The sequence below is a fragment of the Lycium barbarum genome, chromosome 12, assembly GCF_019175385.1.
Source record: "Lycium barbarum isolate Lr01 chromosome 12, ASM1917538v2, whole genome shotgun sequence".
NCBI classification, from domain to species: Eukaryota; Viridiplantae; Streptophyta; class Magnoliopsida; order Solanales; family Solanaceae; genus Lycium; species Lycium barbarum.
This window is the reverse complement of record NC_083348.1, coordinates 55,746,056-55,759,926: the sequence shown is the minus strand read 5'-3', so window position 1 is coordinate 55,759,926 and position 13,871 is coordinate 55,746,056. Positions and strand designations below refer to the sequence as shown.

Here is a 13,871-nt window from a genome sequence, read left to right as displayed (position 1 = left end):
ATAAGGCCCAAACACTTTAGGCTCAAAACCCTCATCCCCTGCTTCGACAATAGGTGTTTCTTGGCTACTCCTATCCATTGGGGAACTCAAAATCCCACTTCAAATGTCTGTCGCCTAAGGAATTGGCCGCCGTCTACTTTACCTTTTTCCGAGCTACAACAACAAGAACAACGCAGCAAGCCTTTAATAACCACCAGGTTCTCATTTTGTTTTCTAAGCTTACTTGGATTGTTACCCCATTTCCATTTCTTTTTACTGTTTCAATTCGTTAATATAGCTCCAATCTCTTAAAATATTTAATCTTTATCGAATTTCGTGTAGTGGGGTTTCATTTATGTTGTGGAAGAGGGGGTGGAAAAGTTAATTTACACTGTGTAAACTATTGTACTTCTGGAATGTGTTATTGTCATGGGGCTGGAAAAGCTTCATTTATCCAATGAACAAAATGAAAAATTGAGTACACAATACCGAGTAGAAATTGCTCAGTAGTAACTAGTCAGTAGGCATGGTTATTTCTCAATTGAGATTGAGAAAAAGATACTCTGTCCCAATTTAAGTGTCTTACTTTCCTTTTTGGTCTGTCCTAAAGGAGTGCCTCTTGCTATATTGAGTAAGTTGACATTACAAATATCCTACATGACAAGTTTATAACCACAGGATTTAAAGGACATTTTAGTACATTATACACATCTTTAATTTAGGACCACATTTAAAAGTCTCAATTTTTAAAACTCCGTGTCTAGTCAAAGTAAGACACTTAAATTGGAACGGAGGGAGTAATAATTAGAGAAGTGGCAGAAGGGATGAACAAGTTCAGTTGACAAACCTGTTAGGTTCGTTGTGTCATTGGAACAAAGCGGACAAAGCCTCACAAGCGTACTAGGATGTGAATGACTTGTTTAAAAGGAAAGCCAATAACGAATTTGATTTGCTGAATGGACATACAAGATGATTGCATCATGGGTTCAAATCCCATTTCTTCCGGCACTGAAATTAAATAGGAGGGTGAATTTACGTGAGAGAAAGAACCTATTTGGTGGGGTCCCGTTCCCTGGAGTACAAGATTACACTTCTTAGTGACTATGAGCAGGAGCTCATTGCGCCTTGTTTTTCTTTGACTAGTTCTTGAGCGTGTTGGTGGATTATACAGATGCTGAAGAGCACTTGAAAGCTTTACAAACAAGCGAAAACAAGTATTATCTGTTCTATTTCTTAGTTTAGTAAAGGAATTTTCCCTTACTAGTAAAGTGATAAGGTAGGACGCTATTTGATGAAGAAAACAAACTCTAGGAAAGTATTTTAGGTAGCTCAGTTGATTAGAGCAAAGGATTGAATACTCTTTTCGGTGGTTCGAACTATCTACAGTCTGATAAATAGGAAATAATGTTATTAAGTTGACTTCTAATTTGATGCTGCATACGGTTACTCGTCTTGAAACAGGATTTATTACTTTTTTCTTCTTGGTGGTATCTTCAGTAGATTAAGTTCTTAATCGTTTTGTGATATCTAATAGTATGAAGCCATAGGAGTGGTAATCCAAATGACAGTTCTACTTTCTCCCTAGCTCTCATATGGTTTATGCTTTTTGGAATGGTCTTGCTGCAGTTGTCACAGTGTTCTAAGATATTTAACTGTTTTAGTTAATATAATCTGCCGATCAAGACTTGACAGATTTTTAGTGTCTACTTCTTGGGAGGAGTTGGTACCCAATGTGATCCAGTTTCCTCTTCCGCAGCTGATATCAGACCATCCACCTATCATGTTGGATGGTAGTAGAGGAAGATGAATGAGATGTCCTTTAGATTTGAGAACATATGGCTGAAAGTGGCGGATTTCAGGGAGAGAGCGGCTGGTTGTCTAGTAGTTATGTGGTGGAGGGGAGGCCTTCTTATAGGCTTGCCAAGAAGTTGAAATTGCTTAAAAGAGACGTAATGGTTAAAGGAGACATAAAGGTATGGAATACTTAGGTGTGAGAAGGAGAGGAAAGAGGAGCTGAAAGCTAGCTGATTTGACCTTGGCCCCAAAATTGAGGGCGTTATGGTTGGCGGAGGGGGACTCCAACACAAAATTTTTCAATAGGGTAGCCATTGCAAATAGGAAGAGAAACTTCATAGAGTCGGTGGAGGTTAACAGGGTAAGGCATGCAGGGGAGGAGCAAGTAGAGGGGGCAATTCTAGACTTCTAAGAACGTTTGTACAAAGAGGAAGCAGATTGGAGGTCAAGAGTGCGGATAGTTAGATAGGGCTATCGACATGAAGGAGGTAAAAAAGACGATGGAGTGTTGTACAAATGATAAATCTCTAGATCCTGATGGTTTCTCTTTGGCTTTCTTGCAGGATTGCTGGAACATGGTCAAATTTGACGTGATGGATACTATTGTGGAGTTTCAGGAAAGGGGTGAATTTAAAAAAAGTTTGAATACTTCGTTTATTGTCATCATTCCTAAACGGGAGGGAGTCACAAGCATGAAGGACTATAGACCCATTAGTATAGTGGGAAGCATCTATAAGATCATCTCTAAGGTGCTTTCCTTTAGACTTAAAAAGGTGCTGGATGAGACTGGCTTTACTTCGCAGAATGCTTTTGTGGAGGGTAGACAGATTTTGGATGCGGCTTTGGTGGCGAACGAAGTGGTGGATTCAAGGAGAATACAAGGAGTGCTAGCTGTATTGTGCAAACTTGATCTCGAAAAGGCCTTTGACCATGTGAATTGGAATTCCCTGGGCTCCATTATGCTTTAGATGGAGGTCGGGTAAAAGTGGAGAAAATGGATCAAATTTTGCATCTCTTCAGTGAGATACTTTGTTTTGGTGAATGACAATCCGCGTGGTTTTTTTGGGAGTTCGAGGGGTCTGGGACAAGGAGACCCATTGTCATCGATGTTGTTCATCTTAGTTATGGAAGCTTTGAGCAAAATGATGGATAGAGCCGTCTTGGGAGGATATATTAGGGGTTTCAATGCTGCGGTTGAGGTTGTAGGGACAATCTCGGTTTCACACTTGTTGTTTGCGGGTGATACCTTGGTTTTTTGTGATGCAGATGTGACCCAACTGGATTATTTAGGCCAAGTCCTAAATTGGTTCCAGGTGGTGTCATGACTTAAAATTAACTTAAGGAAGTATGAGATTATCCCATTAGGAGAGGTGGAAGATATTGGATTGCTCACTCAAGTTTTGAATTATAGTGTTGGTGCTCTCCACGACTACCTATCTTGTATTACCGTTAGGTGCTTCGGATAAGGATCTTATGGTGTGGAATTCGGTTCTTCAGAGGGTCGAGAAGAGATTAGTTGTTCAAAGGAGGAAATTAAGTGCTTATTGAGAGCACTGTATCGAGCATCCCCACTTATTACATGGCTTTTTTTCATGCCTTAGCTTCGGTCACAGGAAAGTTGGAAAAGATTCAGAGAAACTTTTTGTGGGATGCATGGGATGGGACAAGGAAGTTTCACTTGTTGTGGTGGGAGACAGTCACATCTCCTAAAATATAGGGAGGCCTTGACATCAAAGATTTAAAGGTGTTTTACAAAGCTTTACTGGGCAAATGGCTTTGGAGATTCGGGGTGGAGGAACAAACTTTTGGATAGGGGTGATAATTGATAAGTATGGAGTTGTGGGCGAGACATGGAGAACTAGAAATGTCACTTTGCCTTTTGGGTGTGGTTTGTGGAGGAATATTATGAAGGATGGGATGATTTTAGTATAAACATCTCATTTAAGGTAGGAGACAGGAGGAGAGTTAATTTTTGGGATCATAGTTGGTGTCGAGACGACTTATTGAAAGATGAGTTCCAGAGTCTTTACCAAATATCATGCCAGAGAGATTCGACTATTCAGCAAATCAGGGTGACGCAAGCTAGTGAGTTCTTTTGGGATTTGAGTTCCACGATTGGGAGGTGACAGAGTTTTAAAGATTGATGACTACCCTCCATAGACAAGTCACTCAGTCTGATAACCCTGATGTTCTATGGTGGGGGTTAGGCAATAATGGAAGGTTTTCTTTTAAGTCATTTTACGAGACTTTTGGTTACGGAGTTAGAAGCTTTTCCACGTAGTGCAATTTGGATACTTAAGGTGCCGAGAAAGGTTGCTTTTTCACTTGGCTAGCTACTAGAGGGGTCATCTTGACGATGGAAAACCTTAGAAAACGGAAGATTGTTTGTGTCAGCTGGTGTTAGGCAAGCAAGGATGTCGATCATCTTCTTCTACATTGTGGTCTAACCATGAGGTTATGGTGGGATATGCTTAAGATGGTTCGGCATTTCATGGATAATGCGAAAAACTGTGAAAGAGTTGACGTTCTGATGTAAAGCGGGAGAAGAAGGAGAAGAATGTGGTTGCGTTAATGTGGGTTGTTTGGAGAGAGAGAAACAAGAGAGCTTTTGAGGGGGGTAGAGCCGAGTTTTGCTTAGTTGAGGAGTAGTCTCCGATCACTTTTTTTTTTTCTTTTTTCGTGCACCCATAGAGTTCCTTGTTGTATAGAAGACACACCAATCATTTCCTTTTCCAGATTCTTTACCTTTTGGTATAACCCTTGTATACGGCCAGCTTTTTGGCCATGTTTATGAATGAGAATATATCTACTTGATTAAAAAAAGAAGGTATAATCTGCTGAATAAATCGTAGTATAAGCACAGGTTTACAGATTTCAGGTTACCTGTATCGAACTATGTATTTGACTGATTCCCACAATTCCTATCTTCTTCCCTTCTCTTTCCCTCATTGCATATGCTTGGATTTCACGCTAATGCTTCACTACATAATTCTGTTTTAAGTGTTGAGCTTTCTTCTTCAGTATGCAACATTGGAAGTCAATTCTTTTTCTTTGTAGGATTTGATTCTTTGCAGAGAATCTGCGTCGAACTTTTAAGTATCTTACATCACTTACTATTGGACTTCTATGGATCATTTCTTTTAGTTGGGTCTTCTGATTTCTTCGTACTCAAATTATATGCAGTTTCTCAGTTTGTCAACAAATAGTAAGGTGGGCTACAATGGCAACATCAGGATTAGCTGCCAGTCCTATAAAATACTGTCTCCACTTACCTGTACAATGTCCAGGGTTGCGTGAGAAGAGAGTTTCAGCTTCTATCTTAGGGAGATCAAGGTACATGCTCTATCAAGTGTGGTTTTGATAAGTTTTACTTTTTTTAAGAGTTCACTCAAATGGTAGAACGTTCCTGATTGATCGTTTTCATTTTCTTTGTTCATCATATAGAAGTTGTTGTACTGGTTCTACACAGAAGTATCACCCAAGAAGAATGCCTATAGTCAAGTGTGCAATGGAAGCTTCTTTTGGTGGTTCTACAGATGACTCTGCTGGTAATTTTTATGGCTCCTCTTAATTTAGCTTCTTTATAATTTGAAGAAGTTATGCCTGAGTTACATGGCTGTTGAGATGCATATGGACTCATTTTCAGAAGTTTATGAATGTGGATTTTCTTCTGTTCTCTTTTTGCCATTCCTTTAGATATCTACTCTGTTGAAAGATGTGATGTGAGCAAAATAAGGTCTCCATTAAATTATTATCGATGATAAATAAGCAGCAGAGGAAGCTGGAATCTTGAGAAACAAGTCCTTCATGTCTTATATGTGTTTGCTCCTTTTTGGATGTGTTTGGTATGGAGGAAAATATTTTTCAATTTTCCCATGTTTGGTTAGTAAAAAGTTTTGGAAAACATTTTCTCTAGGGTAACAACTTCCTTAAAAATGAGGAAAATGACTTCTCTAGTGGAAGTAGGGAAAACAAGTTACACAAGTGTCATTCCACATTGATTGTCTCTTCCTCACACTCCAACACATCACTCTCCTACCCCACCCTTATAGCTCCCATCCCCACCACCCCCACACTCCTACCCGGCTACCCACACCCTCACCTCCCATGTATTGCGTAGATTATATATAAATATTTTAGGGATAATATTTTCTGCTCACGTACTAAACACAAGAAAATAAGTAAGAAAACTACTTATTTTCCAAGATTTTTTTTTCATGGAAAACATTTTCCTTCGTACCAAACACACCCTTTATTTCTTTTTTTTTTTTTGGTGGGTCTATCAAATTTAATCATGTCTAGCAGATTGAGAGGCTGCACTTACTGCAAGGAAGTATCCCCTTAGATGCATTATATCAATAGATGTAGTAACATTGGGAAGATACCTAAAGATTTCTGTAGTAGATGGCTTTCTACTTGGATTCAGAATTAACATAAATCCCGTGGTTATCAGAAAGAAATATCTGCCTTTTCGTTTTTGTACAGAAAAAGACATTTCCAATTATAACTTCTTATGTCGTCTACATGTGAATATGCACAAAATAGCACGGAGCCTGCTATGCTTCTTAATTACCTTTCAGTTCAATAATCCGAGTTCTTAATTACTTTTTCCTTTTTAGTTGCTCTTGTTGATGCATTTTCTTCTCGGTGTGTGTTGTTTCTTCAAGTGCAGCTATCTTTCCGAGAATCAATGTGAAGGACCCATACAAACGACTTGGAATTAACGAGGAAGCTTCTGAGGATGAAATCCAAGCTGCTAGGAACTTCCTAATACAAAGATATGCTGGTCATAAACCAAGCGTGGATGCAATTGAAGCTGCCCATGATAAAATAATAATGCAGAAATTCTACGATAGAAAGAACCCAAAAATTGATATTAACAAGAAAGTCAGGGAAATGAAACAATCTCGCTTTGTACAGGCTGTCACTAGCAGGTTTAGGACACCAGCTACAAAGTTCATTGTGAAAACTTCCATTGCTTTCATAGTCCTTGGAGCTCTCACAGTTCTCTTTCCCACTGAAGAAGGTCCAACCCTTCAAGTTGCCATTTCCCTCATCACTGCCATATATTTCATTCATGATCGGTTAAAGAGCAAACTTCGAGCTTTTCTATATGGGTATGCTTTAAATTTTCCTCTGACCTAGCTGTTTTGCCTTTTTAATATGGGTCATTATTATCTGCACAGTTGACTTAATACTTCATGACTAACAAAGAAAAACTGTCCTGAGACCTATGTTACATGGACACAAATTTTGCCTTGATGGTGTATAGCTTAGTAAAGCACTTGCTCAATATTAGTTGTAGACATTAAAGTTATTCATGGAATTATGTCTTTAAGTTTTTGAATTCCTAGACTTCTTCCATGTATTAACCTTCCTATTTGATAGTCAAGGTGTTCACATTTTTTTTTTTTTGTTAAAGTCTTTCTTGATTATATTGTGGTGCAGAGCTGGTGCTTTTATTTTCTCTTGGCTTTTGGGGACATTCTTGATGGTGTCTGTGGTTCCTCCCATACTGAAAGGGCCAATGAGTTTGGAGGTGACAACTTCACTGATTACGTATGCACTTTTGTGGGTTTCTTCTACTTACCTCATATAGAACGGTTTCATCATCTCAATTTTGTTAGAGAAGTACTTCTAAATGAGAGCACGAAATTGAAACTCAGGCCAAGTGCCATGATTGTTGGTAACAGCTTGTATTGCTAAGATCTAGTGAGATTTTTGATGCAAGGAATTGTAGATTTATGGAATGAGACGTTCTTCTTTTCTTAGAAATCGGTGATTCTTCAGGCTAAATGCTGCTTATTCCGAGGCCTAAGAGTAATTCTTAGGATTGCTGTTCTGGCTAAATGTTTGGTGCTGTTCACTTGCCATTTGAGTATTTTGTTAATTATTTTTTTGGACAAAAAACTAACCTATATCACTTGACCATGATTAGCTGATTCCTTAATTTGTGACTATTGGTCCAAGAAAAAAACCTTGGTTTAGTGTGAACATGCGAGTTAGTATGCATAGAGTATCTACCCGGTTCTTCTCATTGGCACGTGTATCTACCCGGTTCTTCTCATCGGCACGTGTGGGCTTGTCCGAACACATATATACGCCTTGTTTTGAACAATAGAACACACACACACACACACACACACACTTGTTTTTCACATTTGATACCACACCATTGATTTAACACTTAAAATGTTGTGGTTGTGCTTAGGCATGTGATGGGTATTGCAAAAGCACAATCTCAGCTGTAACAGTTGAGGAAGAAACAAATAAAAGGAAAGTTGGCTACACAACTGTAGTCTAGTGGTCGTTTGTCATGGGATGCGTTGAGTGGCTTAAGAGTGATGACATTATTTCTGAAAAATTCCATGGGCCATTATTGAATTCCAGCCGCTAACCTGACACTTGTTTGATCACTTGATGTGATGTACTATGTGCTTACCTTTTCTTGATTAGAGTGGTGGAATGGAGCGGTAGATATTTGGCATACCACCTCAAACCAGATATCGGAATGAAGAACTTCTAAGGAGAAAGCATTTTTTGCCTTGACCTGCTTTAGTGGGCCTACCCAGCGCGAGCTCGGATTAGTTAGATCAATAACAACAACAACAACATACCCAGTGAAATCTCACGGTGTGGGGTTTGGGGAGGGTAAAGTGTATGCAGACCTTACCCTCATCTTAGAAGATAGAGAGGTTGTTTCCGAAAGACCCTCAGCTTAAGAGAAAACATGATGAGAAAAAGTTAGACAAACGCAAACAGTACAAAGCAAAACGGAAATGAAACTAACAAAAGCGACAAAAGTACAAAGCAAAACGGAAATGAAACTAACGAAAGCGACAAAAGCCATGATAAAGCAGTCTGAGAAAAAAAAGAGGTTCAATATTGGATGATTAAGCAAGAAAAGAAGAGGATGTTTTTGGGTATGATTAAGCATGAAATCGGTGCTTTGCCCCCTTCGTTGACCTACCCGATGCAAAATTCAAATTAGTTAGACCAGTGATCTTCTAATATTCGACGATTGAGCCAAAAAAAGGAATATTCTGGGGATGAAGCATGAAATGGTCAGCTTGTGAGGTTTGTCCAGGTACCAGTCACCTAATTTTTTTTTTTTCTTCAGATGTTACAAGCAAAAGAGGAATAAATTCTTACGTCTGGTTTATCACCACATTGCTTCAGTAACTTTTTGCCATGTTGAAAGGGAAACGTGTGCATCCCTCAATTGTCCAAAACAAATCAATTTGGTAGGACCTGCCAATCTCATCACATCAACCTTTCTTTGTAAGGTTGTTAATCTTCCTCTTCCGAATGAAACAAAGATTGAGCCACTTATTACAATCGACCACCCATTTTTCTGAAAGAGAAAAAAGCTATAATTATAAATCACGATAAAATTTATGGAGGCATTGGTTTATATATTCTCTTAGTCTTGACTTGATAGAACCCAAATTTGACTGGATTAGGAATTTTAACTTGCGTTGTAGGATAATCAGAGCCTCAAAATTCAACTAGTGCTTGATAGCTAGTCCCTTCTAGCAACCAGATTTGACGGTACTGTGCGAAGTCTAGTGAAAGATAAAGGACACAAAATAATAGAATTATTACTAGGTGTTTATTTAGGCGCAGAGTTCCAGATTTGTAAATATTTATTCGCGTCCAATACATATTCACATTATTACATAGAATCAAAAAATTTAACCTTAGATGTTAATGTACAAATAAAGTGCGAATATACGTTAAATGTGCATATTAAAAATACATATCTTGCATTTATTAGTTTAGTTTTAAACACTTCTCCGTTGACTTATCCCTCCTTTCGACTATCATGGATTGGTGTGAACATTTTATGAGCGTAAGTATTTACTCATTACTCCATTTGTTCCCATTTATGTGGAATTTTTTCGAATTTTGAGAGTCAAAACTTTTTTATTTTAACCTTGAATTCGGACACTAAATCTTAAATTTTTGATATATTCGAAAACGCAAGTGACGAGAAACTAGCTAAACTATGTTCTTCAATCTAATCCTCCATGTTAATTTGATCAAAAAGTATTGTTAACCACAAAACCCATTACTCCAAGATTAACCCACCTTCAAGAGGAACCTCTGGCACCTCTCGTCCTGTTAGCTCAGCTTCGTATAATTCCTAGTTTTGTCCAGCCAGGTCAGCAAGATTAACCCACCTTAAAGAGGAACCTCTGGCACCTCTCGTCCTGTTAGCTCAGCTTCGTGTAATTCCTAGTTTTGTCCAGCCAGGTCAGCAAGTTATCAAGCCAATTGTCACTTGTTTATTGGTCAGTGTATTATGGCCTCAAATGGCATATCTGCTGGTACTATATAAACATATTGAGCATGAGGCTGTACTAGTATTTATAAACACAAGAAGCAAACAACCAAAAAGATAAGGAACTTATAGCTGAGGAGAGAAAGATAAGGAAAGAAAAGAAATGGCATCATCAGCATCTCTCCTCAAGACATCACCAGTCATTAACAAAACTGACTTCATAAAGGGTCAGGCCCTTCGCCAGCCTTCGGTCTCCGTTGTCCGGTGCCAACCTTCCGGACTCACTGTCCGTGCCAGCTATGCTGATGAGCTCATCAAAACCGCGGTACGTACTGCTAAAAGCATTATGACTCTAGCTTATATGTACTGATGATTTTCACACTATCAGTGTATTTTAACGTGTTGTAGCAAGTTAAGGATTAATTTAATCAAGTAAATTGTTGCTCTGTTACTTACTAGTATGTTGTTTCACTTGAGGTTTTGCAAGATAGAAGTTGCAATTACCATCTTACTCTCTTTTCCACTGCTTAATAGCATTTCATCAAATTTCTTTTACTAGCAATTAGCAAATAACGTAGTTCCTGTCCACTAGTTGCCTTTCCTATAGAAGACTTTTATTGGCTTAATACATCGATAGCCCTTTAAACTTGTCATTAATTTCACTTAGACACTCAAACTACGGCTTGTTTCGATTGAGCACCTGAGCATAGATAAAATGTTCATATTAAACACTTTTGATTCAAATTTTGGATTTTTTTGCGTGTGTTCTTAAGTGCCATTACATGGATAAGTTAACCAATTAAAATATGTCACCTCCTTTATTTATATGCATTAACCTCAATAAGCTGTAGAACCTCAGGTCTGTTCCACTTGAGACAGATGTGTATAATTAAAGGAGGTAACATACTTTATGTGGTTAACTTAACAATCTACGCTTGAGAACACGCACAAAAGTTTTTCCAAAAAGTGTCTAATAGGAGCACTTTATCATGTTCAGGTGCTCGATTGGAACAAGCCATAGTTTGAATGTTTAAACGAAATCTATTGACAAGTTTAAGGGGCTGCTGATGTATTAAGTCACTTTTATTTGTGTGTCATGTGAATGATTAAGCTGAAAAAAGAAAAACCCTTATAAAAGGTTGTACTGTGATACTGTTGGTTTATACACAAGCTTCTAGGAAATAGCATGTGAATATATCATAAGGGCTAAACAAGATTAAGAAGTATTTTCAAATGGCTAAACCGTCAAGGTACATGAAGCATTAGCTGATCATATAAACTAACTGTTGACTGTAGAAAACTATTGCAACTCCTGGTCGTGGAATTTTGGCCATGGATGAGTCAAATGCTACCTGCGGGAAGCGTTTAGCTTCAATCGGATTAGAGAACACTGAAGCTAATCGCCAGGCATACAGAACCCTTCTTGTTTCAGCTCCAGGACTTGGTCAGTACATTTCAGGTGCCATCCTTTTTGAGGAGACACTCTACCAGTCCACTGTTGATGGAAAGAAAATTGTTGATGTACTTCGTGAGCAGAACATTGTTCCTGGAATTAAGACTGACAAGGTAAAGATCAGTATGCCGGCTTCTCTTAAATTCTTGATTAATATTTAGTTGTCATGTTTAACAAGTTATAATTATGATTTTAATGAAAACTACAGGGTCTAGTTCCCTTGGCTGGTTCAAACGATGAATCTTGGTGCCAAGGTCTTGACGGCCTTGCCTCCCGCTCTGCTGCGTACTACCAACAAGGCGCTCGTTTTGCTAAATGGTAGAATACTTTTCTATTTTCAAATATAAATTGAATGGCATTCACTTCATATTCATTGAGAATGTAAATGAAATTTTACACAATCAGTGCAATTTAACTTGTTGTAGAAGACTAGTCACCTTGTTTTCTAGGTTACTGATGCCACTTATTATTATGAATAATTACCACCTGATAGCATAAAAAGTATTAATAGTAGTATAATATAAGTACAAATTAAACTCAATGGAGAAACAAATGCTTACTTGAAGCCCTTCTTATCTTCTTCATTGTGAATCTTACAGGCGTACTGTGGTCAGCATTCCCAATGGTCCTTCTGCACTAGCAGTGAAAGAAGCAGCTTGGGGTCTCGCTCGCTATGCTGCAATTTCTCAGGTAATTAAGCCGGCAAATAGCTAATGGTGACACAATAAATATGATGCAATTCTCCGTTCTTGGAGTTCCAACATGATTAACAGAGAAACTTCTTGTCAATTGTTGCAGGACAATGGGTTGGTACCAATTGTTGAGCCAGAGATTTTGCTTGATGGTGAACACAACATCAATAGGACCTTCGAGGTTGCCCAGAAGGTGTGGGCTGAAGTTTTCTTCTACCTTGCCCAAAACAATGTCATGTTTGAAGGTATCCTCTTGAAGCCTAGCATGGTCACCCCTGGAGCTGAGTGCAAGGAGAGGGCCACCCCTGATCAAGTTGCCGATTATACCCTCAAGCTCCTCCACAGAAGAATTCCCCCTGCTGTCCCCGGAATCATGGCAAGTACCTAAAAACTCCTATTATATAAAGAGTTTAAACAAAATTTGTGATAATTACCTTTTTGGACTGTCCTAAAAGATAATAGCCGACAAATACATTTGTTTTGTATATTAAGTATAAACATACATTAATATACATATTGTATACGAAAATATACATGATAAGTGTGTAGGTTTTGTATATTTTGGCTAGCCCTGTAATTAAATTTTCGGTGTATGAGCCAAAAATGAAAAAATCTCTAACTTTCATACACTGACAGTGCTAAAAGAAGCCGACTACTAATTATTCAATGTTTGCTATTACAGTTTTTGTCTGGTGGACAATCTGAAGTGGAGGCCACTCTTAACTTGAATGCCATGAACCAATCTGCCAACCCATGGCACGTATCGTTCTCATACGCCAGAGCCCTTCAGAACACATGCCTCACGACATGGGGTGGAAGACCAGAAAATGTGAAGGCAGCTCAGGAAGCTTTGCTTGTTAGAGCAAGTGCCAACTCTCTCGCACAGCTTGGCAAATACACCGGTGAGGGTGAGTCTGAGGAGGCCAAGAAGGGAATGTTCGTGAAAGGATACGTCTACTGAGTTATTTAGAACCAAATTAAGTATGTACATGTTTCATGATGTGGCTGAGATGAACTGCATAAAAGCTTATAGCTCCTGAAGAATACTATCCTTGTTCATATAACATGTACCTTATTAGCAATTATTGACATTCATGCGACTGAGTTCAGTTTTATGCTATTCTTCAAATTCTTCTCCAAATTATGATGCAGTCATGCACCAAATGGCCATTTAAACCAATTTCTCTGTTGCATATTTGTAAACACATTATTTGCCTATCTATGTTTTACGAGTTTTCCCCTGAAACTTTTGACTATTCCAAGATATTGAATTGCTTATAGCATATTCCGCTTTCAGAACATACATCTTTTTCATACACAAGTAGCCAAAAGTATCTCAGTTTACCTATCTGGGCAACTAGGATTATTCATCTGTAGCAATTGGAATTCTCAAATAGGGATATTCTATGGTCATCCTTTTATAAAAACTTCTTCTTAGATTATATTTGAGAGCATCATAATACAGGCGGGCTAAAAAATTGTATTCACGGTAGTACTAAGTGAATATTCTGTCAGGATAAGTTTTAGATGAAATGATTCACACACTTCAACAAACAGGACAAATGAACTTTTTTCCAAATTTAAATATATAGTTGAAAACTTCAGACAAATTTATTTATGTGTTATCCCCGTATATATTCAATCTACCTCAACCACAAATCACATCACC

General features: G+C 38.2%; 2 protein-coding genes across 3 annotated transcripts; both read left to right on the top strand.

Annotated features, from left to right (window-relative positions):
* Positions 1 to 4: 4 nt before the first annotated feature.
* Positions 5 to 7,569, top strand: LOC132623811 (protein CHAPERONE-LIKE PROTEIN OF POR1, chloroplastic). Of its 2 annotated transcripts, none has more exons than XM_060338626.1 (5): positions 5 to 197; positions 4,957 to 5,106; positions 5,221 to 5,321; positions 6,446 to 6,890; positions 7,222 to 7,569. In XM_060338626.1, exons 2-5 carry the CDS (start codon positions 4,994 to 4,996, stop codon positions 7,370 to 7,372), a joined length of 810 nt encoding a protein of 269 aa, XP_060194609.1. In that variant the 5' UTR covers positions 5 to 197; positions 4,957 to 4,993; the 3' UTR covers positions 7,373 to 7,569. The 2 variants fall into 2 exon arrangements, with proteins under 2 accessions (XP_060194609.1, XP_060194608.1); XM_060338625.1 differs by having other exon boundaries at positions 13 to 197; positions 5,218 to 5,321.
* A 2,570-nt stretch (positions 7,570 to 10,139) lies between these two features.
* Positions 10,140 to 13,343, top strand: LOC132623810 (fructose-bisphosphate aldolase 1, chloroplastic-like). The gene is made up of 6 exons (XM_060338624.1): positions 10,140 to 10,382; positions 11,354 to 11,623; positions 11,719 to 11,828; positions 12,110 to 12,200; positions 12,309 to 12,578; positions 12,885 to 13,343. The coding sequence occupies exons 1-6, from the start codon at positions 10,221 to 10,223 to the stop codon at positions 13,161 to 13,163; spliced, it is 1,182 nt and encodes a 393-aa protein (XP_060194607.1). The 5' UTR covers positions 10,140 to 10,220; the 3' UTR covers positions 13,164 to 13,343.
* The last annotated feature ends 528 nt before the right edge of the window (positions 13,344 to 13,871 follow it).